The following is a 25,440-nucleotide window of genomic DNA, read 5'->3' as shown; positions in this document are numbered from 1 at the left end:
GTTGGAAAGACGAAGAGAGGAGGGAAGCGTTGAGAGGATTCGGGAGGGCGGAAAGAGGCGACGCGTATTTTGCACCTGGAAGACCGACGCCCTCTTCTACTTCTTTTCTTCTTTTTCTTTTTCTTCATCCTCTTCCTCTTCCTCCTTCTCTTTTGCGTCTCACCTTCTTTTCCCCACCAGGTCCGCCTTTTACACCCCCTTACAATGCCTCGGCGTGCATTACATACAACTCGGTTATTTCTCCAGGGAGTTTTCTCACCTGAATGCCGCGAGAGCACGCACATTTGCGCGCACGTCGACACCAAGTTCGCGCCTGTGTGCGACCGTGTTCGCGCACACCGATTCACACGGGATCTCGATGGGTCGCGGGGCAGAAGGGTGCGAGGTGGAAAAGGAAACCTACAGGAATCTCGCGCAGAAATTTCGCTCGCCACCGCGGGATTAGCTTTTGGGAATTATTAATTTTCGAGGGGAGCCGCGACGTGTCCTTGTCAGAAATGCGCGATAAAAAAAAAGATTAATGGAGTAATGCGAGCACACAGGCGGGCGCAAATTGCTGATATCATCGCAGATTCGCGCCGGTACTTGAAATGCGCTCGGTGAATTATAAGAGCGCGATTCTCGCGGTAATGTAAGTCGGAAATATATAGATGCTGCGGGGAAGAATCAGCCGATTGCAACGTGATAAATATGAATTTACATTGAATTGAACGGTTAAATGAATTTATTGAAATTATTATGTTTTTTCAGAGATGACAAGTATATTATATAAATAAAGACATGTATATAAGAATTTATATAAAAAATTATATAAAAGATCTTAGTTCTCTTAGCAATATAAATTAGGTTTATATCCGCAAACTCTGCCATTTCTTTAATCTCAAAATTAATCTTTTCTTACGTTTCTTTAAAATATAAGTCTTAAAATTCCTTCTTTATAATTTCAAAGTCTTCAATTATACCCTTCACATCTCATACATATTTTCTGCGTGTGGCACTCTGTTTAATCTAAATTCCATTATTCTTCGACACCGATGTATCGATATTCCTCATTCGAATCTCGCAACGGAGGTATCCCCCATGTGCCACAGCGTCCATGTTATCGGGGGTGTGTTAGTAGCGACGCGGTTCCTTACGGAGGAACGGGGATGACAGGGCGGCAAGCGGTGGTTGCAGAACAGTGTGGCGATCCCCCTACCTCCCTTTTTGCTCCCTCCTTCGCACAAACACACACACACGACACCCGTGGGAATTTAGGCGAAAACTTTTGCCGGGCCGCCCGAAGGTGGCGGAATTCTTACGACGGTGGAAAAGTTTGAGCCGGGCAACTCAGCAACGTACTTTACCGCTCGGCGATTCCGCGTTATCGCCCGGCTTCGACGACGCTTATCGTTCCGTTGCTTCGCCGAGAGAATGCTAGAAACCAGGTGGGTCGACCGAGCACGACGTTGATGCAGTTTGCTTGTTTCCTTTAATTTCGAATCAGTAATATAAAGTATACGTATCATATATGATGCAACAGAGTGTGACCCAGCTTCTTTGTAGCATTATTCAAATCAAAACAAAAGTAGTAACAGTATTAATCACCGATGCTCTTTGATCTTAACAACAGAATTTTTTTTCCACAACAAGATGTAAAATAATCTTGAACTCTCAATGCAAGCAAACTAAAGCCGATGTTTCTATAAATGACAAGAATACATCAAAGAGATAGATATAATTTGAGAAAATTGACAAACATTTTTGAGAGGACATATTTTTCTAATTATTATTTTATATATTTGATAGCCTTTAGTTCCGTTAATTCTTATGTACATCCGAAATGTGTCACGATGATAAGCGATGTCGCATAGTGCACGCGCCGAAAGCAAGCGAAGAGGAACGCTTCGCTCATCGGGTCTCTTAACGCATCGCGGCCCGAATTGGAAAGCGGCACGAAGGCCTAATGAACGGCAGCGTTTCGGACTTGCATGCCGAGCTGCCGTGCGTGGCAGGACAACGAGCACAGCGCTGTTAAATTAATCCGGGCGAAGCTGAGTGCCCAGTAATCATCATTACCCCAGCCCGGGCGTCCGGATTATTATGTTTTCCGGCCTCCATTTTCGACAACGTTTCGTTCACTGACACTCGTTACGCCTTCGATGTGTCCATGTAGGACAATCGTAAGAGCACAATACTTACACGCGAAACTAGTCCGTTCGAAAATCAATCTCAATTCTACAATAATGACATGATTCATGTAATATATTTCACGGAATCTTCTTGATAAGACGTATTCGAAGAAACGACGCCTCCATCGTTCAGCGTAACAAATTTAAGCGGAAGATTCCGCCGCGTTGTAAGATCGAGGAAGTAACCGGTTTCGCGACAGAACATAGATATAATTTTTCAAGTGTTAGCGAGACTCTACCGCACGGAATCGCGTCAGTAATCTTGTATTTCTAACTTTCGGCAATCAATCTGACTGATCTATTATTTTATTTTTTGAATTTTTAATTATATTAAAACTGAATAACACATGAAATAATGCGCAAATTATTGTATAATAATCATGTCAGCAGATCATGAAAGTTGTAATAAAAATCAGCAATTAAACATCTTAACAACTGTCACTGACCTGGTATAATCATGCAAAGAAATTCCTCGGAGAAAATAGAAATATGGCAAAATTTATCGCACTATAATTAATTAAACATAATTATGACAGAAGAAGAATACGAGTACGAACTCGCATAATCATAGGCGACCTCGCCCTGACAGTCTCGCCGGTGCATACACCGCGGAAAGCGAAATACAAAACGGAGTTAAGGACAGATGGACAGACGGACGTACGGACGTACCGCGCACAGGAATGTCCTGTGCGATAAAATCTGCCGACTTGCACCTCCGGCTCCTTGGCAGAAAAAGGACGCCGACCGCGCCGCGTTCCTGCCGCGGCCAGGCAGCCGCGTTCCTCCGTATTGAAACAAATACACGAGAGAACGATTGCTCTCGATCGCGCGCCGATGGACCGTAGATTAATGCGAGCGATAAGGAGTTAAATCGGAACACTTAGTTCCGGCGCTACCGCGCCGCGGCTATAATTAAACCCGCACGTCGCTCGATGTCCTCGCGATGAAAACCCGAATGGCGAACGCGAGATGACCATGTCGAATATCTCTGCTAGGCAACATAATTTATATGTTCATCTTTCATGCATGTATAGGGACGACAGACTGCAATAAGGAACCTTAAATCTTTGTAGACTTAGGAACTTTAATCGATGCAGGTTTAATCAATATGTTTAATATCATCAAGTGAATATATATTCTTTATAGACTATGATGTTTGATAAGTAGGTGTCAAAGATTTTCCTTCGGCAAAGAAGATTATTTTTTAACTTTTAGCATCAAGTATTACTGACATGCTGTAGCACAAGTTAAGTTTTGTGTAAACAAAAAGTCTATTTGAAAACGTTATAATTTCTTATCTGTTACAAATTTGTGAAACGAAAGACAGATATCAAAGGATCAATACGAGTTGATTCTACGAGTTGCCCTGCCCATCTCGATGGACCCCTGCCGACAGCAGGCTGAGCGGCGAATACACTGCAGACACGCGTTACGCCTCGCATGCGTGCCCGAAAGCATATGTCCACGCGACCGTACTTTGCACACCGTCTAACGAGCGATCTGTCGCGATCAATCCTCCCGTCTCAATCAGTATTTCCCATCAATTGAAATACATAATATCAAAAGGGTTTTGGATCTTAAAATCAAATCAAAATGAGAAAAAGTTAATAATCATTACAAAATCTGTACGCTATCAAGATACACGTAATTATCTTGAAAAGTTAAAAAAATGTAGAAAATTTGTGTTCGAAATTTTTGACAAAATGTAACGCGTCCACAATCAAAAAAATCGCCTTCGCGATTAAGATTGCCGAATGTTAACGGATCTCTAATTGTAAGAGACGCGATTTAACGACGGCGGGCGCGCGGAATGTACGTCGGTCAGTCTTGTGGCAAGGATTTCAAATGAAAATTCCACAGAGTTAATGCGCTCGGCGCTTCTCAGCGCGACCGGCGTTTAGGGGCCTAGACCGTATAGGTGCAATATAACTTTCAAGTACTCCGCATAGCGTTAGGTATATCCTTTTACTATTCTCGCGAAACCAACCGCAAATCTCGCCTCGACGGCAATCCTCCTCTCTTTCTCCTCCGCGAGAACAGAATTGCAAAGTGCAAAGACAACGTCCCCCTTTCTCGCTTCTGTCCCTGGACCGGCCAGCGCGTGCACTTCCGTGCCATTATACCGCCGTATTATTTTTCCGCCGGTTATTTTGCCTGTTTCATAGCTCGCACAAATCCGCGATGGTAGATTTTTTCTTTTTTAACCTTTTATAACTTTTTTTAAGCGCTTTACTCGCTCGACAATGTTTAAACGCTATGTATCCGAAAGCATACGCACGAGCATACACAATTCAAGTCTGAAATTAATTTAGTTTTCTATTCTTGCCATGTGAAATGAGGGTTATCCACATTTAAAGACCGCGACGCTACATAAACAATACGACTTACGAAAGTTCCCGAAGAAGTCGCATTCAACTCGTAACCGTACTTTGCGCTAAGCTTTTGTATCCTGAACAACAATTTTCACCCAACAATAATGCGAACTTTCAAGGCACGTCCTGAGCATTAATTATGACGAGAGTGTATAAGATCTTGCACATTCTTATTGTCTTATTATAAAAGTACCTTTGCAATATAAAGAAACTTATGTAAATTGACTCCACTATTCTAATTTCTAAATAAATAACTTAATACCTATATATATGTTTTTTTAAATTGATATTGACTTTAATATTATATGTATAATGTATATATAGGATATGATAGAAACATAATACATAACCAAATATAGAAATATTTTTTAAATAAAATGGTTACTTTATAGGTAAAAGACAGTCACCGTAAATAATTTTGCTTCTAAAATTACAAAAATAAAATATCTGTCTGGAATAAGGGCGGGTGGATTAATTTTTCGAAACGATTCTGCGCCTATGGGCGCATACCCAAATGGTTGCGGTTGGCTGAAGGAGGGTCGAGATGGTTGGCGCCCATCCGATCGACTGGTGGCCGGAGTGGCCGGAGGATAGCAGAGACGGCGGTAGAATGTCACGTGTAAAGCACGCCACGTGAGCTACTGTGGGAGCTGGCCGCATCGCGGGGTATAAATAAAGCCGTGTCCAATTAGTATTTGGGCAGTGGGCCGACCCAGATAGAATCTACCACGTTCATCGCGTGTTCGATGATCTCATCGGTCGTGATTCTACGCTATGTATTCTCCCCGTAGATCTATTACCCGTGGTTCTCGCCTTCTTCTGCGTGCACCTCGAGAATTCCTCTCAGTTTCTAAGCGACGACTGTATTCGCGTTGGCAATATTTTTCAGCGTTTTCTTCACGTTCTTAAGATTTCCACGCGATTTCCACATATTTATTTAAAATAAAACATCTTGGATTTTGAACAAAAAGCTTGAGATATGCCAGAAGAGTAGAGACATACAGATAAAGGCTTGTTCTGCATTTCCCGAATTAGATTCACTCGAGAATGAAATTTCTCTTTTCTTCTTTTTTACATGTTAGTTTTGTTAGGTTGAAAGTGCGAGTTCCTATATCCTTATCCGCGTTTGAATGCACGACGCAACTCGGGTGTGAGTCTCGTCCCGTCACGTCTCACCGTGCCGCGCGCCGTTTAATTGTCGGGTCTTGGGCAATTGCGGTTTCAGGGCAGTTGAGACAAGGATCGAAGCAATTTGCCCTTTCGGTCGCGGGGCATGGGGCGAGGAGGATGAGGCCTGAAAAACGAAAGACGATGCCACGGGATCGCGCGTTGCGCAGTAACTGGAGATGTGCATGCATCCTCCTCGCAATGCACCGCGCGCATGCATGCCGGCGTTATGCGCGCTCGCCCACGTGTCGACCGCAGAGAAACGCTTACGGTTAATTGAATTCGCGTTACCCGACGAGAAAACTTTGGCGGAACGACGCGGCTGCCTCGAAACCGGCAGTAAAGCAGTCATCTCGGAACGCATGCGACCGGATGCGCATAGACCGGATTGCTGATGCGGCGATCCGACGTTAGCATTGACTTGTATAAACGTTTAGCTTGCCGTAATTGCAAGCAATTGTAAATTGCAAATTGAATGTGAAACTTCGCGGTATAACGCGTTAATCTCTTACAGGGCGGCAAACCAATACAAATTTATTTGGCCGTTCGAAAAGTACATTAAGCATATGTAACGTATCGTGATAGAAATGCAATTTGCAATCTTCGTTGCCAAAGAAGTGACTTGATACTAAAATATTATATACTTTGCATTACTGAACTGTTATAATATATGTCAAAAATATCGTTAAAATTTCGTTATTAATCTTCTCGCATCAGCCACGTGGAATGACAAAATAAGCGCGATGACAAAACCGCATGCTCGACTACAATCTCCTGGGTGATGCTGCACCCTGCCAGCTCGGTATCCTGACGTCGCGACGTCATTAATATTTCCTGATCTTATCGTTCACTCTGTCCGCGTAATTGTCCGCTCCGGAGCATGTCTCGCGTCCCGCGTGTGGCGTTCCATTCCTGTCAGCCGCCTGATCGTTTTCCGCCCTCGTTGCGACGCGAAACGCGGAAAGGGGCGCCCACCGAGAAAGAAATTCTACATGTGCATTAGCGCACGCGGATCGTCCTATAATTATCCGCTCGTAAAGCAGTAACGGACAACTTGTAACGGAGGGAAGAGGAAGCGCGCGTTATTAAAACTTCGCCTCGCATACATATTCTGTACCTTTCTTCCTCCATCTCCCCTCCCTCCCTCCCTTCCTCCTTCTCTTGCTTGATGTTTCTTCCTGAGGGCGGCAACGAATTCGATATAAGAGACCGCGACGACTTGCGAAACACGCGGAGATGGGCGAGCACGAGATAATCTCGGCACTGTTGAAACTCGTGAGAAAACTGGGTGCAATGACGTGGTTCATAAGAAGAACGAAAAGAAAATTTATTAATCAAAAATATAATATTTATTTGTCACAGCTATACAAGTAACATTTCAATTTTTTAAAATAATATTTTTAGCATCCCAATTAATTAAATAACTCAGATCGATAATCCTGCAATCAAATTTTTACGCTATATTTAATTTGATATAAAGTGTTTCGACGAGACAAATTCTCATTTCAAAAATTTGACGTAGATTCTATCACAATAGAAATGTATTAATTTTGTTTTTAATTCAGAGACTTGTGTTCGTTGACGCGTGACTTTCCGCTTAAAAATGAGAAAGACAAGAAGCGGCGATCGCGATCAACAAGCTAAATATGGCACGGCGTCAGTGTCTTCGTTTAATCACGGTTGACGAAACTACCGTTTCATCTTCTCGATCATCTTCGTCTTCGCGACTTCTCCTTTTGCGATGCTTCGCTTACGTCTCCGTCGCTTCGGTGCATCGCTCTTCTTTTCCTCTTCTTCCTTTCTCCTTCTGCCAGTTCTCTCTCTCACTCGCTGCATCGCGTTCCTCGCGCGTCCTTAATATTCTGTTCTCCCTTCCTGACTCTCTTTTTTTTCAGAATCCTCCTGATCTCGTTTTACTTCGTTCTCCGCGCTCAGTACATTCCTTTTTCTCTTCGACGCTGTCTCCTCGCCTCTTCTTCCTCCTTCTGTATCCCCGTCGTCCTCTCCGCTTCACTCGGCTCCCGATCCTTCTTCCTCGGACTCCCTGCCTCATCGTGGTTCTTTTCTTTTGTTATCACACACGGGCAATACGCGAGTACGAAGGCCGCTGCGCGCCGCGCCGGTCTGGACTCAACGTTCCGCATCGTAATTGAAAGAGAACATGATAGATAAGGGCTCGCTTCTCGAACGAGAACACGAAAGAAAGGGGTTACAAAAAGCGTGTATTCTTTAAGTCTCATGCACATCGCGGATTTCACATTTGAAGAGAAAATTATTAATAAAGGCACTTAAAATCTACTTACATTATTTTTACATTTTTATTATAAAAAGATAAACGAATAACTTTCAATCCTGAGGTCTTTTTTTTATATAAATTATATTTGAAAATGTAATAATATATAAACGTATAAAATTTTTAGTATAACGGTATCAGCGTTTACTTAAAGATAAGAATATTATCGTATCTTATTGATAAAGACTAATTATAATGAAATTATTTTTACTTTTCTTTTCTTAAGCGAGTTTCAGAAATTTGTTTTAGTAAAATATCCTCTTTTCCACATTTTTACCTATCTGTGAAAACAATTGTGCGTTCCAAAATATAATTGTATCGCTTTTCTTCCTTTCTTCAATCTAATTTTTTTTACTTTAAATCTGCGCTTATTTTGCCACTGTGTGAATACCTTAAAGTGGATTTAATCATGACGACAAGATACGAAGCAGAATGTTGCACAGTTGTCACATGCTTGCTATACGCTCGAGGATGCGATACGTTTATTTTTTCGTTAACGCGGATTGATCGATCACCGGCCGATACTTTTGTTTGTTACATCGAAACATTTAAGGCTCGGAAAGCCGGCGCGGACTTTGTATCAAACTTCCACACCGTAGGTTCTACATAACAAGAAAATACGTCTCTCGAGACTTATCGCAGTTTTAAATCATTATCGGAATCTGTCTCTGCATCATGTCGATTCAGAATTACATTTCGATTTTCCCAATTTGATATTCTCGCGTGTTTAAAACTGTATCATCAATAAAATTTAAATGGAACAAGAAAAGAACTGCACGATAGTTAAGAATAATTCTCTTTACTAGCAAAAAGTGACTTTTAACACGAAATTTTTTAATATTCTGTTGCAGAAATTATATTTTCAAAGAAAAGAGAGAATATGGTTTCTCTTTTACCGCGATTCTCACCTGTTCTTACTTGTCTCACCTGAATCTATCCCAACCGATTTACCTTCCGGAGTGTACATATTTTTCCCAGGATCCCCTACCATCGCCCGACCATTCCTCACCGTGTAAGAACATCCACAGTAGGTTGCGAAACGTTATGGGAATCACATGGTCCACGGTAGGAGGACCATCGCGTTAGGTGGCGGTATGGCTGGTTGAAGGGGTGGAAAGTAGATTGGGAAGGTCCAGAGGGGTGGGAGGGCAATGGGGTGGTCGGTTACATATAAAGCATAGGTCTCGAAACGAGACCTCGGGGTGCCGTGCCGCGGACCCGAGGGGTCCATGCTGGAAAAACTCAGCTGTTAACTGCTCCAGCCGAGAGGCAACCATCGACCTCCACCCTCACCTTGTCCTCCCTATCTCCTCCTTATACGTGTGTAGCTACGTATTTGCGCGCACGCATTCTCAAAATAATGGAACAGAAAGATTTACGGGCGACAATTTAAATTAATGACACATAGGAGCCGGATGGCGGTCCTACGTAAGACTGAAGTTTGAAAAATTTAACACTGAACATTATTTGCATTTTATACTTATGATTTTATAATGTATGTTCCGGTTATATTTCAATAAGTATTGAAAACTGAAGATGTTACCAAAATTTTTAATGAAATTTAACGACCTATTCTCATGGAGGCGAGATCGTGATTGTCGTTACCTTTGATGTGACGAATTCGCTCACGGATCGGAATTACCATTAGGTCGCGGGCGAATTCGTAAGGGGCCGGAAATAAGTAACGAGATCGAGCAGCGAGGAGGAGAGGAGCGAGACGAAAGGCCAGGGGACCAACAATCGGAAAACAGCGTTGTTGGTGGTCGGCTGTAGCCAACTGGCAGCAGCAGGAGCCGGCGACGCGAAAGTGCCGTTCGAGGATTCCTATTTCCCAGGATCCCACGGCTGCCATACGCGTCCGCCCGCAATACTCCGTCTTTCTCTGCACTGCGGTAATCATAATTACACCTGCGGGTGTCTTCTTATCGCCGCTCGCTCTCGTCCGATCCCTCTCTGGCCCACCGCCGCCATCCTTCGAGGATCCTCGTCCTCCTTCCGTGCGACTGTCCGTCGTTCCGACTTTATCCGAGGCAAGAAACCTCGGTCTAAGACAAGAACGATCTTCAACGATTCCGATTAGAGATATAAAGGATAAATCGTCAAAGTTTTAATCGCATTGATCGATGTGAGGTTATTATATTTATCAATGAATTATTACATATTATTACACATTATTACACATATGGAAATTTATTTCTGTATGTATATTACACATACCATTTCGTATGAAATAAGCTGAGGCATTTCGCAACAAATTGCAAGCATTTTTACAAGAATTTTAAACTGTATACTCTTAGTGGAAACCGCCCGTAGCTTATTAATATTCTATTGTTCCCTTAAGCGTTGAAAAAAGGACACACAAAAATAGAAATTTACGCTATATCGTACATACACAGAATAATCGGAACCGACTACAAAACTCTGCTAAATCTTAATGCCCTTCTCTCCGGCTATCGCCGCAATTCTGATTAATCGTGTGCGCACCCTCGCTGGGAAAGAGTCACTTTTCCCGTCGTCCGCAGTCAACCGCCGAGACAGATCTTCGCGGATCGGATTCCGGAGGGTCGAGATGAAGTGCGAGATAGAAAGAGATCGAAATCCAGCACCGAAGGGAGCGGATCGATGCGCGTTTCGCGGGGAGTGCGAGGAGCGTTTCTCTGGTTAGCCAAACGACGGGTATATCCAGGGATCGAGGGGGCGGCGAAGGGGGCGGGGGTGTAGATATAATGCATTGAATTAGACACAAATGCACCCTGGGCGCCAATTGGCCGGGCTTCCCGCGCTTCGTGCACCATCTCTCCCTCGAGAGGACCACCGCCTCCTTCCCGGGTATACCGCGGGATGATGCCCGGGCGCGATACCACGGACACAAGAGAAGAGACCCCTGCTCTCTCTATGTCGTGGCGCCGAATAAACGCCGACAAATCTCGGGTATTACGCTAACACGCTCGTCAACAAAACCGGACGATATACTTAGTCTTTGCATCCTATTTCCGATATCCGCCTCGTTTCTTCAAGGTATTTCTGACAAGCGCAAGTTCCGTGAAAAAGATGTTGATACATTTTAACATGATAAATATTTTTAAAAAATTTTATTTCTATATTTTACAATTCGTATCGTATCATGTCTGTATGTTCCATCGGGTGAATTCTTGTATTTGAAAAGGATAGAGACTCTACTTGAATGAAATCCGTCTGATGTGATTGTGCTTGCATGCTCCCATCCAGACCATGAAATATCATCGCTTCCTTGTCTAGGAACGACGATTGCGGCAGAAAAGAAATCGACATGGTTCGCGATGTTTTTTCGACGTTTAACCCACGGCGCTTATTCACTTGCGGGAGCAGAAACCAGATACTCCAATCATCTTGTCACGGTTTATAGAATTGTGTACAAAGGGTGGACCACAATAAACCGCCCTCGTAAGACACTCGCATCCATAATCCGAGAACTACGCTCGTGTAATGGCACACGTACATTTGTTCTCTCACGAAATTTACGATACTTCGTCTTTTCTTACTATAGATCAAAATTATTTTATACGTCGAAATAGAAATCTGCCTTGTTAGGAAAAGTCGAATTTTAAGTAGTTAAAATATCATACACTTATAGATTATTCAGAAAAGTTTTGATTTCTGCAATTAAATAAATTTTTTTCTCGATAACAAGGTGCTATGAGTTATCATCAATTATAATCCGAGTTCCAATTGTAATATCCAAATCGTTCGAATTATAATCGTCGTAATTTAATTCTACATTCTACAATCTGGCAAAGTCATTCGTCGATTTTTTCGAACGCTCGCAGACATCTCGTGGGAGGACCGCTATACGCGCCCTTAAGGATCCCACCATCGTCGTGAAGGGTTCGCCCTTCACAGCGCTCATACTTTGTTTTAAACCCTCTCGCTAGCGAACATATCGAGTTACACGCGCCACCTAATACCGGGCATATAAAGGGGACAACACAGACCGCGGGCCCCATCGGTTCTCCTTGGACAGGATATCCATTCTATATTATACTAAATCGTCATCTCTCTCTTTCCCTCTTCCCTTCCTTCCTCCTTCGTTCTTCGTCTTGCTTCTCTGTCAATCCTAACTGCGGTGGTCTCCTCGCAGAGGGGAATCATCCGGCGAAAAGGGGTGGCGGGCCCTAAGAAAGGGCGGCGCTGATTTTCGTCCTCGTGCGTGCCTTTGTGAGCGCCCGCTCGCGGGACATCCGATACCGCCCTTCCGAATGGCAGGCATTAACCGCCGCGAAATGGAGCGAAACGGCCCGATTCGAGGATCCACAGGCGTTCCTTCGTCCCCAGGAAACTTTAGAACATCCGCCGGAATTATCGATTCGCTTGCCGACCCGCGTATCTTGGTCGCGCTTAATTACCTTAATTGCATCCACCGCGCAAGAGCTGCAATTTCGAATTGACGGGTTTCATGATTAACGTCATTTCATTTATTACAATCTATCGAAATCAAGATAAATATTCTATTTCTGAATTCGCAAATGCTACACGTGGATTTTTGATGTTAAAAATTACTCTCGAATTAACTCAGGAAAGTTTATTGTCGTATGAAATACGCGTCGATTATAAATACTGCTCGCCATAGCAACTCCGGATTAACGATTGTCGTTTCATCGTGATTATAAATTTATCACTCGTGTATACGATATACGGTCCCGCGCGGACAGCGGCAGTTTCAGTTTCGGACAGTTCGCGAGCTTCGATCTTCCGAGTCATCGGTCAGTGCTCGATCGTCTGGATTGGTCTGAGATGAATGTTTCTGTGAGGAGCTCGCGTCAGGAGATACCTACGGATAATCCACCGGGAGACGATGAAACGCCGACCGTCGTAGACGAGCCGAGAGAGAGGCGTATGCGGGAGGGTGCAGAACGGCGTATCCCGGGTCCCGCGGGGCCCGCGTCGAGTAAGATTGGCTTCGGGGCTGCGGCCCCGCGGGATCGAGACTCAATTAAACTTTAAGATGATATGCGCCACCCCGCGTTGCCTCCCCTCCATCCCTCGCCAACGTCGTTTCCGTCGTCGCCGCTCCGCCTCGATCTGTCTCATCGAAATCCTACAACCACGGCTTCGACGACGACGTCGAAAATGGGAATGAAGATCCATGCAGCCGGCATAATTGACACTGTCAATTTCTTAATTCAACTTTTGCGGCACGACAGTGATAAATATAGATTTGAGCGTATCATTGTGTGTGTGTGCAAATTATATCAGAGATCTGACCCAATTTTTAACTATAAACGTTAGAAATAGCAGTCTTTAAAATGTTATCGTTGGTAATTAATTTATTAATTACTAATAATTATTTCAATTTTCTACTCCATTTATCTTAATATTTTCTGTTGATATATTTATAAAGCTAAGTAATATTTATAAAGGTTAAGTAAGCCGCAGTTGTTTCAAAATTTATATTACTCTTCTTTCTCCCATATCAGTATAGCATAAGTTACAGCTTTATTCTATTATTCTATTATTATTAATAGAGAATCTGCTGATTAATTATTTCCATAGCATATGTTAAAATTACCAAGATTATTACAAGATGGTCTAGCACCGTAAAATAGTCATTCATTCATTAAAACGGTTTCTGGAGACCCGAAGTTGATGACGATTTTTACGATTTAATGCGGTTTCCCGAGCCATAAGTAAAACATGGATAATAAAGTCACTTTTACCGAAGTGTTTTACCTCAATCGGGCTATAAATAAAACGAGCGGCGTTACACTCTCTTCTGTTTCACAAAGAATTGTGAAGAGAGACGCGGCTATCGGTTAAAGAGCGCGGAGCGGAGTCGAGCTTCCCACACTCCAGCCGCGACCGACCTCAGCCCGCGGAACTTTTCTTGTGTTCTTTGTCTTGTCACCTGATTCTCCTCGCTTTGCTCCCACGGAAAACGTGACGTCGTCGCCGGTGCCTCAACACTCGGGATTCCTCATTCTAGATACCGCTTCTCCCTCTGCAATGCGACGTATTATTCTCGTCTTGGATGATTAATTGTTGCGACAAGACTTACTTAATAGGACTCTGTATCAATATTCGTCAAAAACCCGGTTCAAGAAAAATCTCTAAAACTTTATTTCATATATTGAATTTACGCGCAAAACATTTTTGATCGCGTGATATCAAGAGTGAAAGCATGTGAAGACATGTCGCGTAACAGATGAAAGTACTCGTGATCTCATTTACATTTTACCCTACGTATTATTCGCATTTTTATATTTTTATTACCTTGTATTATTATATTAACTCCTCGTTTGTATTTACCATCTAGATTATTATTTTATTTTTGGTCATACACGCAAAGATTCCTGAGCAAACGCGTTCGGGATTACGTAACTATAAGTGAAATCTAGTTGGTGCGTGATGCTCCAGCTACATACGGCGATCGTGCGTGACTAAGTACGGAGGAAGTGCGTCTGTTTCTTTGTGCGTGTATACGACGGCCTCCAAATAAATGTCTGCGCGGTATGGCTCGTGACAATGACACGACAGTTAGCATGGTACCACCGGTCAGCGGGAGACCCCGTAGCTCCTGCGGGGGTCCAGCACGAAGCGGGTCCTAGTGCCGTCGACTCTCACGCATACCCATGCCCTTCTCTCCGCTCTCCCTTTATTTCCCTCTCTGTCTTAGGACTCTCTGATAAAGTTCAAGAATCAAGGACCTCCTGTCGAGCGACACGGGAGACGGTGTCGCCCCGTTGTTGCTCTTGACACCCACACCGTCTTCTCCTGCCCTCTGCTCGATTAAAATACCTATTTTCTTCTAATTCGGCATAGGCGTAATTCGGCTCCAAATTAACGACCGTCGTAAATTTTTATAACTTGTTTTTTATTTTATTAATTACGTAGCTTTTTATATATATTAAATGTTTTATTTGGTTGCCGAAAAAGTATCATGTTTTATACATAAAAAATGATGTGTACTTTATAACTTTCTTATTTATAAATAATCTGATAAATTGAATTCATTTTACTTCAACAAAACTGTCAAGTGGTATTTCTTAGTCTCAAGGGATATAAACGATAAAATATTCTATGAATATTTGAGTAAGATCCTGTAAAATATAAAGTACTTAAATATATTTAAACTCAATTTTATAAGATTTTCTTAGTTTTTCAGTTATCTATACTTGAAGAGACCAATCTAATTTGAAAAATAACCTCGCAGCTGGAGAGATTTCTCGTAGATACAATGTTAAAGATCAAAGTAAGAGAGAAAGGAGAGGAAAAGGATAGATAGGAAGAGAGTGGTATAAAAGAAAAGAAAGGGCGGAGACACGAAGCGTAAGGAATGGAGAGAGACACGGTGAGAAAGACGCGAATAGCAGGTCCGGGGAGATTAAGATGTCACGCGTATACCCAGGGACAAATACGCCGAGCCGGGGAATACGTGCTGTGTGCAGGAACCGAGGAACCTGAAGAACCTGCTGCGCTCGTGCCACCTCCGGTTCATGCCGCGAGGCTCCAAGATTCGAGAGGAAAACCCTCCGCAAGGCTCTATTGGGATCTCACATTCCTGCTCGTCGACTCGCGCATAGATAAGCTCTTAACCGCAGATAAACCATTCCCTTCTTCGCAGCTTCGACAAACCACGATCTTCGACAATCGAAGCGAATTCGTTGAGTCGAGTCCGTGGTTGTCAATCGATATCTCCATTCCAGATTTAACATAGATGTAGTCATCTGATTTTCAAGAATCGTTTGCTTAGTATGAAACCCAGGTTGCGAAGTCTTTATATTCATACTGTTTATTTATGTAGAGCGTATAAATTGTTTGAGGCCTAACAAATCTGGATGTGTTTTCATTTAAAAGTTCCTCGATCAATTTGTAGTCGATCTTTTCTCAATGAAATATGATAGTATATTACACCGTGTCTTTCTCCTCGACGAAAATCGTCTATAGAATCCTTTCTAGCTTCCTCTGTTCTTCTCGTTCTGACAACTGTATTACCTTCTTTTTTTCTTCCTCGTTTTGCCGCCTTCTTCTCGCCTTCTACCCCTCGCCGCTTCCCCATTTATTTTTACACGGTCTTCCTCGTTCTGCCTACCGCTGCTCTCTTCGTCTCGTCTCCGTTTTGTAAGCGTATGCACGCGCACGCGTTGCTCGAGGACCGAGGGGCTCTTAATCTTGGCACCATTCCCCTGGGGAGATTGTAATCTGAGATCCAGGTACGCGCGACGCCTCGGGCACCCACGAGGAGGCACCTATCTACCCATGCACCATTCTCGCGAGTGTGCCTAACGAGATCCATCTTTATTCTACCACGAATCGCGCGCTCTCCCGACAGCCGATCGTTGCGCAATTGCCTGATTTTAGCCAGAGTTAATGGAGTTTATTTGTAAAAGCGAGGGATAATTTATTCGTACATGACGCTTAATTTTTCATATGTTTGGCGTTTACTAAACTCCTCTTGTTCGTTCATTTTCTTCAGTAAGCCACATTTCATAGAATCTTCATTTTACGTCAATTTTATAGAAAATAGTGTAATTTTCTTTTACGCACATGCATATTATCTCCTACATTACTACGAATATTGATTTTATTTTTATATACATTCTTGTTATTTAAATTGGCAATTTTAACACAAATTTAATTATAATAATTGAAAAAACACGACTTATAATCTGAAGTATATGTTGTAAAATTGTTATACTGATCTACGTGATTTCAAATTGTCGCGACGTTTGCAGGAAGGGTGCGAACAGATTTTTTTTCTTTGTTCGAGGCAAGGCATCAGCGGTTGTGTTACTCCGTTGCGCTATATGTATCTTGAAGCAACAAGTAGTATCGTTCTAACATACCTACGGCACATTTAAGTCGACATAATCATCTCATTAACCTTTGATTTTCGAATGTTTCTGTTGAACTCTCATTCCTCTTCAGCAAACGTAAAAATCTGGAAACATAAGGAATATAATACGTAATTTTGTGTTCATAAAGGTAATCGATATTAACAGAATTATACAGAATTATCTCAATAACTCCGTATCGGTTTTACTGGATTTCGAGGACAATTTTTCCAATGCGAATGGGATTTATTGTGGCTTCTATTTAATTACAAAGCAGAAAAAGGGAGGTGAAATTTACGAAGAAGATTTTCAAGACCGAAGATTCTTAATTAAGTTCCACCGATATTAATTTAGTGGCAAATAACGCGAGAGCAGCGGTTTTATTGTCGGTTTAATCGGTCGCTCGCTCGAATTTTTTTATTATCGTAATCCATAGAAGAAGTAAAAAGCTAAGGATCTCGCGGTTTAGCACTTTCCCGAGTCAGATGAAAGTCTCTTCGCCGTGGCAGTCTGCCGAAACTTTCTTTGCGAAACTTCGATTTCGATATCACGGCGGATATCGCTTTATGACGTCCAATCAGAAACAGGCGCGGAACAATATCGAGTGAAAACAATTGTCTATCCATTTAGTCCCTTGTCTATCCAACGTTCACCTTCATTTCTCCGATCTCGATCTCTTTGATTGATACATCAAGAAAAGAAATCTTCAGATTAAATTTTCTCACGACATCAAATCCGAATTTCTCGTCGTGAAAAATTTTGCTTGATGAAATTATCAAATTAAATCGATTAATCAAACGTTAAATTTTCTCTATCAAATTCTTAGAATTTTTTAATTTTATATGATAAGAAATGATTAGTTTTTTTATTTTTGCTGTGATGCGTGATTTATATCTGCTACATTCGTTGTGATTTTTATGAACTTTGTTGATAACAAATCACAAAAATTAATTGCATCGGAAATAAAATTGTCGTGAAGCCGAGAGTGGTGGTACTATTGACGAAAACTTCGGTCCAGCGATCACGAGGACCAGTGGCTGCAGGTGCTACTTACTCGTGAAATAGATCGTGCGGCTTTGTCAGGTGTCTTCTTACCTGCAGTTTCTTTTTTGTTTTTTTTTCCGCTCGCTTATACACGCGCACTCCACTCTCGAGGGGACAGGTGAGTCCCAGCCTTGATGTACTTCGATGATCCCCACAATCGATGCGTGACTGAAGGGCACGCGCCGTGATGGATCCACCCTTTATTTATAGTATACGAGACTAAATAATGTTATGCATCGCTGGGTTATACAAATCGATTTCAAATCGATCAGTAATCAAACCTCTTTAGTAGCAAGTATTACATGTTTTTAATCATCCAAAGGCGTCGCGTACATATTATATATGTATCAACTTAAATAAAAAGAATACGTAACAACTTAAATAAAAAAGAAATAAACAATTTATAATTATTTTGGACGCAGGTAGATCTAGAAATAATTGTTGAAAGCAAATACCTGCTCGAAAGTGACTGATTAACGCTTTAATTTGGCGTTGAGATGTGCCAGGTGTAACCGGTGAAATCAAAATTACGACACGCCCGTGCAGTTCAGGTAATATCGTAGGTGGTTACGGGCGGTGCCAAGCGTTTGTTTTTCAGCGACGCGTCTGCAGGCCCGTTGCTGGAAATAAACGGTCCAGTGGACCTTAATGACGAACGGTGGTCGCGTCGAATCCCTCGGGACGGATCCTCAAAGCGGTAGGCTTTGATATTGGGTAGGCCCCCAACAACGTATTAAGAGCTCACCTGCCCGACCATCTTCGTGGTCGACAATACCATACGCTTTCGTTCCGTTCGTTCGGCGAAAAAGAAGTTAGGGGGTCCCTTAGGGCTGAGATATCGGAAAGATGCGTACGTTCGAACGGGGTGCCAGTGAGTCTTGGCAGGAGTAAAGAAACGTTTGGAAAAAATAAATGAGTTTGTATCACGTACTACCGTACGGTCAAATTTACGAACCACGAAGAGAATGCTGAAAGGCTCAATTTTCTAGAAGTAGTGTGGATTAGTTCTGCCACAAAAACGTATAAGTCGGAATTTTTAATGTATAAATAATTTAAAGACGAGTATTCTGTCTCGATGAAGTAATATAAAAATTTGGTTAGCATTTTTGATTCTCTAAAAATTTAAAATGCGCTATCTTAAATTGATGCAAATTAGATTGTATTAATTGAAAAATTGTGTAACATTACGAATAGGGACTTGGACTGAACCGGAATCAAAACTGGAAACCGTTTCATAACCCTTTTTTTTTTAGTTGAATCGAAACCGTAATTAGTACAAAATTTTACAAAGTTTATAACACTAAAATATTATAAACCAAACCAATAAAATTATTTTACGGTTTTTAATCTATGTTTATTATTTTTATTATTTTAAATATTTTATCTATTTACATTATTTCCTATATTTTTTTGAAAAGAAAGAATACTCGTGATTTTTTGTCGTCAAATAATGTAATTTTTAAATTTTTATTTTTCTTTCTTCACGTATATACATACACAGTTTAATAGAATAAATGTAGAAAAAAATTGTTTTAAACCTGTCTCCTTCTGTACAAATAACTATAACAGGAAAAGACCGTAATTTTTACGATTTCGGTTTTCTTTACTGGTCAAAAAACCAAAACTGACAAAACCGAAACAGTTATTTTGAAGTTTAATTAAACCATAACCGAAATCGAACTGAAATATTTTTTCGGCTCGAGTCCCTGATGTTTATAGAACATTTTGATCCCTTAATACTAAGCTTTTATTTTACTTTCGTTACTAGCTGTGAGGGACCCAGAACTCAAGGTTCTTTCTTGCAAACCTTCAATGCAGAGAAAGTTCACCCTAGGAGGCAATCAATAAATCATTAGGGAATTTTGCGGTAGGTGCGTTGATAGACAATATGGGCAATCCATCTGCTCGCTACTGGAGTTTTCCAAGTTGGGACTGAAAATCATTTACTCAGCATCGTGTAAATCCTCCATTAGATACGCCACACAGGGGGTTTCCAAAATATACCAGTCATTCTTAAAATATCTTTGAAAAAGCCGTCCCAAAGGACCATGGCGATATTATAGTTCTTGGTGAATTCTTGAAGTAAAATCCGTTCTGCCATATAATACATTTAGCATCATTCTCTAAATATTGTACATACACTACATATACACCTGTTAACGCAAGAAAGAAACATAACTTAATAATAATTTAATATGTAATAGCTGCGTATATATAACTATATATTAACAATTATTGTGATATGTATTAGATTATCCTAACAATTTAATTGTTACATGTCTACGTTGTGTGGATATTAGGAAATAATACGTTTTTTACATTTTTGTATAATTATTATTAATTTTTTTATATTTATGCAAAACATTTACGCAAAATTACACTAACGTACACACTTCATTGTTAGTCACGTTTTTCTTAAGATAGCACGCTACTTATCTTGTGTTATCGGACTTTCGTTCTCGACACACAATTGTAGATAATTCTAAACTTTCCTCGACGCGTTACCACGTAGTGTCCGGTGTTAATTAACACACCGGAAGACAAGAGCTTCCCGTCTTCTGCCACTAATCCAAAGTCTTACAGCCCGGCGACTTAAGACTTAAGAACGGGGTGTCTCGCTTATTCTCTACCACCAAGATAAACGGTCAAGGGTGCATCGTCTAAGAGAGTAGAGGCACATCCGGTCAGCTCGCTTCCTGCCAGCCGTGTAACTTACTTCACTGTCGGAAGTTATTTCAATGAAACGGCTCCATTCAGGTTTAATTTATCGTTTCTACCCCAATTATTTTGGCCACCAAGGGAGCGAGGATAGTTAATGAGTCACGCGCGCGCGCGGGGAAAAAGTCCAAGGACAACTTTCAATAATTATAATGAGAAATAGGGCGAAGAAATAGTAATCTCATTACACATTTATATTTATGATAATTATATTTTTTTTTCATTTTTTACATAACTTTATATACACCGTGAAACTAAAAAAAATAAACATTGTACATACATCTTAGCCTGCAAAAACAAAGAGCGCATCTCAAATAAATTATTTCGGTTTTTCGTTCGACTCGTTCGAGAAAGTCATGAGAACGACGGAAACGATGCGCCACTTCCGCGTCCCGCGGATCTCCTCCGAGATGCTCGCGTGAGAAAGTCTCAATCTAATAAATTCATGAAGGAACGTCGTACGGTCTGGTCGCTCGCGTTCTCACAGGCCTTCGTGAATATCGAGGCGCGATTCCTACGGTTTCCGTGTGATCTGCCGACCGCAAATAGCGAAACGGTAATGCAGCGATGCGGCGGCCTTGCGTCTCCAAGATCAAGCCAAGGAGACGCGCCTTGTTGTGGAATAGCTTATCGCTCGCGCGATCAAAGACGTATCGAATAGATTTCGCATAAGGGATGGCGAAATTACTGGGAGCTGGGAGCTTCTCATCAATAAGGGTTCAACCGCAAACCGCAATCCTGAGCGAAACGGAGTCGCACCTTATAGTGCACACTCGTCGCACCTCGGGAGAGAGTCTGACTCTTCACCAAAAATACGCTACCCCATAATAATTGAATTCGACATATTTTTTCTATAACTGATCATTCCGCTTGCCCTAAAAAAAATTTTCGCATGCACAACGTGATCTTGACACTCGTCGCACCAATGATTTCTGTTATTTTGAATTCTTCTACAAATCTACGATCGCACGACGAACTTCTTTGTGAATCGGCCCACGAACGAATCAACGATCACGCGGCCGATCACGGCTGATTCATTGACGAGTCTTTCGCGTGTGAGCGTCGCCTAACACGCGCACGGATCGCACCGTGGCTATGAATGAAATCGCGCGTGGCACATCCTCCGGTGGTGGGAGCCGACGAGCGTGCGTTGCGTAACGTGCACGTGTGGGTGGTAGCGCGCGTGTGGGAACGTGGTCGCGGCGGTAAGGAGAAAACGCGTGTGCATCACGAGTGAGCGAGAGACGCGGACGGAGCTGGGCGTAGGCGGAGTCGCTCGCAACATCGTCTTCGCTCGCACATGCGCCTTATTAAGGTGCCTCCCACAACGACTCGGTCACTCGAATTACGGAGAATCCACGTCGCAGGTCACGATTACCGGCCGCCCTTATCGCGCATCCTCATTAACGAGTCTAACGATCCTTCTTTTTTTTTTCTTGCACCGAGGCCGATTCCTTGACAAATTGCGATTCCTCTTTCTCTTCTCTTTCGCGTCGCGAATATTGGTCTTAACGGAACTCGAAGAGCGTCGTCGTTAAGGGTAAAATCGTGAGACTACAGATGCAATCGTAGACAAAGGCATTATCGCAGTTTAAAACAACTCGTGCATGCTCGGACGTGCGTACCTAAGACGGCAATCTCTAAGTCCGATCTCTCTCTCTCTCTCTCTTTGCTTTTTTATTATTTCGATTTACAGTTTTGCCTCGGTGGGGCAGATCGCACGGTTTTCGTCTCGATCAGGATCGAGTGAACTCGTTTGCATGATCCGGTCCACTTCGGCGATAAATTGATCGAGCGATGACACCGCAAGCTATAAAAGTCATTAGACTGTAGATGACAGATCTACCACGAAAACGTCGCAAAAAAAGATTATGAGTTAACTAAAATAAATACGGTTAAAACGACTCTTAATTTTTGTGCAAAATGTTCATTATTTTTTAAAGTCGTAAGTGTAAGTAAGTGTATAAGCTGTATTAGGAATAGCAAATAAGAATAAAATACGTGTAACAAATGTAAAAGAGGAAATTTCTGGGAAACTCTTATAAAATATAAATATTAAAGAAAAAAACCAGACGTTTTAAAGAATTCTTTAGCAAATCTAAAATCGATTTCAGCGAAAATATCAAGAGAGATTATTTATCGGCATTAAATATTTTTGTAACTGACAAGTCATAAACGGAAATTTCGTTAAAATAAACTTTATCTGGGCAATTGGGTGAAGACTTTCGTGATATTTCGTTATATTTAGAAATCTGAATAATTGGGAGGACTTGTCTGAAGAAATTATTAAATAGTCTCTCAACTTATTCTAATATTTGGCAGCGTGTATATATAAATAATGAATACGTCGCTGCAGGAATTATAAGCAGCGTATCGATCGAAGCGCTGGAGGTGGCGAAAAATAAAAGGGAAGAAAGGAAGAGAGGAAAGACGTCAGGGACCACCTAATGCCGCGATCGCAATGAGATAAATAATCGCGATGGGTGGGCGCTGGCGCCTTCCTGAGCACGGCTTACGAGTTACGGGCCGCGCACCTTATGGGTCCCCATAGGGTGCCGTGCTCTACGTCGTTGCATACCCCATAAGGTGGTACAGAGCTCCAGCCGCGTGTGAGAATCCATTCCGCGCGATTTCACAGGACTCGCGGGGGGCCCTTCACCACCGAAATTCGCCTTTTTTACCCCCGACTGTCTCCTTTCTTCTACGTTCTGTTTCTTCGTCTTTTTGAAGTCTTCTTGAGAACCCTGTCGCGTATAAACTCGAGCCTCCCCGTGACGGCCGAGTGTTGTCAAAGCTAAAAATTAGGCTGTGCAAAGCGTATATATCTTTATTCGGCGTCCAATAACACTGGAATTACGTATAGAATAATAGTGGATGTAATTATTATATAATAATTATGATTATTTGGTTTTTTTTTTGCAAAACCATTGGTAACAATATTTTAGAAGTCTATCTATAACATTAAATGGTTTCAATGCCGCTTTATGTGCTTCATTTTGTCTAACGCCATTCGCAAAACTTGATCAACAACGCGAGCGATTTTCTCTACAAAGCGGAGACTCATTTTCTACGGCGCTAACCGAACGGTAACGGCACTCTTTCGTGGTTGAATACCCCGTTGAAAGTTTCCTGACCGGCGCTTTTGTAGCATTAGCCGCGGGTAACGAGTCGCCTTGCGTACGAAATCGCCGTGAATTCGACAAGCGGAGAGTTTGATTGTTCGCGCGAATCGCAACGCTGGGTGCGAAGAAGTGGGGTCGGAAAAAGCGATTGCACGCGATTTAGAGGTTCCAATGAGCGAGACGGTCATTACACTCGTGATGCCATTTAAATAAATAGAAGACCTAACAATAAATAAGAGAAATTCATTAATACAAGCATAGTTACATCACGGACGAATCGGGTGACGAACGGTACCGTTCATCTTTTTTTTTTATCCGGTTTTATCTTTTTTCTTTATTTTTTTCTTTAAACAAACTATCTTCTTCATCAGAATTATTTTCTTGAAGCTTCCTCGTGAAAGAGTCGTCGAAGAAGAAGGTCCGCAACCTCGTGGTTGCGCGCACACATCGAGTCGGTCCTCTCGGTTCGCGCGCTAAGCGTCCTCTTCGGGGTCCGTGCGCGTGCGAGGTGGAGGATTAGGTGGAGGAGCCGGTTACGAGAAAGGTTAAATAGGTGCCGGGTGGCGGTGGTTCTCCGAAGGTGGGTGTACTCGTTAGTGTGTGAGCCCGCCTACCGTCCAATGCGGTGGCTGGTTTCCCAGAGGACTCCCTGGCCTCTCTCGCGCGGCTTTTCACGGTCCCCTCTCTTTCCTTCTTCCTGGCCGTCGTTTTCTGCCGGCACCACTTCGTTGGAGAACTTCGACCGTGTGTACGTGTGCGTGCGTGCGTGCCTGTGTGCATGTATACGTGCGTCGCTTTGCATCGCGCGTGATAATAGTCAACGGGTGGGACCCACTTGACGCGCGCTCGCCTCGAGATCGCCCGAGATACCGGGTCGACTACTGACGAGGCCCGCAGTTCTCAGAGCATCGCGATCGACGGTGGATCGATCGCCGACTCGCGCGATCCAGACCAATGGGATCCAACGGAGAAGATCGACGCGGAGACGATGATTATTGAGATACACCAAGCATCTGATTATTCGACGGAAATCACGAAACGGAGAACCGAGAAATGATCGAGAGGCACCCCGATCTAACGCACGCACGTGGAGAACGAGTTGGATAAAATTGTGGCAATCAAGAATTTGAGAAACAGATTCGCCTGTGTCTTGAGATTTGACGTGTAGTGTGCGGTGAGAATTAAATTATTTAAAGAAAACAACATTAAGAACATATAGTGCCTTAAATCGGGATCATCGAAAGCTGTTTGTTAATTGACCTATGAAACGATTTAGTTTCATAACATTTTAATCGATACGTTTTAATGACACTTGGATTGGTATACTCATTATTACCAGTCAGTCTTAATATATTAGCAGAGATGTATTATTGATCTCGTCTGTGTGACCTCGACTGATTCTTCAGACCACTGAGCCGCTTTCATACCGATTTCAACTCGTCTTACTCCGAACAACAGCACCTCAATCTGGATATTGATAATGATTTATGATTTATATACGATATATGATTCTATATTGACACTTCAATGACGATAGTTCAGTTTGATAATTCGTATACGTGACGTGGATTATTCGTAAACAAACTAAAGACCGAGATCAAACTAAACACCAGAAAACGAAAAGGACGAGATGCTCTTCAAAGGCAATAGTTCACGGCTAGAATTGTTGATAGGAAAGATCCACGCGCACAAGGAACCGTCACAGGACGAGCAACACAAGTCTAAAGGTCTGGACATAATTATTTT

General features: G+C 42.3%; 1 protein-coding gene across 2 annotated transcripts in view; it reads left to right on the top strand.

The window, feature by feature from the left end:
• Nucleotides 1-25,440, top strand: part of LOC112458252 (zinc finger protein 423 homolog) — a 71,419-nt gene that overhangs the window by 28,992 nt on the left and 16,987 nt on the right. Inside the window, exon 1 of one of the 2 annotated variants that reach the window (XM_025021790.1) lies at nucleotides 24,514-25,421. The exons of the other annotated variant lie outside the window; for it this stretch is intronic. Within the exon in view, the coding sequence (XP_024877558.1) occupies nucleotides 25,325-25,421 (97 nt within the window). The 5' untranslated portion in view covers nucleotides 24,514-25,324. Of the gene's footprint in view, nucleotides 1-24,513; nucleotides 25,422-25,440 lie in introns of those variants that run through there. 2 annotated transcript variants of the gene reach the window in all.

The sequence above is a fragment of the Temnothorax curvispinosus genome, unplaced genomic scaffold (assembly GCF_003070985.1).
Source record: "Temnothorax curvispinosus isolate PA1 unplaced genomic scaffold, ASM307098v1 QBEX01008784.1, whole genome shotgun sequence".
Classification (NCBI taxonomy): domain Eukaryota; kingdom Metazoa; phylum Arthropoda; class Insecta; order Hymenoptera; family Formicidae; genus Temnothorax; species Temnothorax curvispinosus.
Note: the sequence above shows the minus strand (reverse complement) of the source record. Positions and strands in the feature narration are given on the sequence as shown.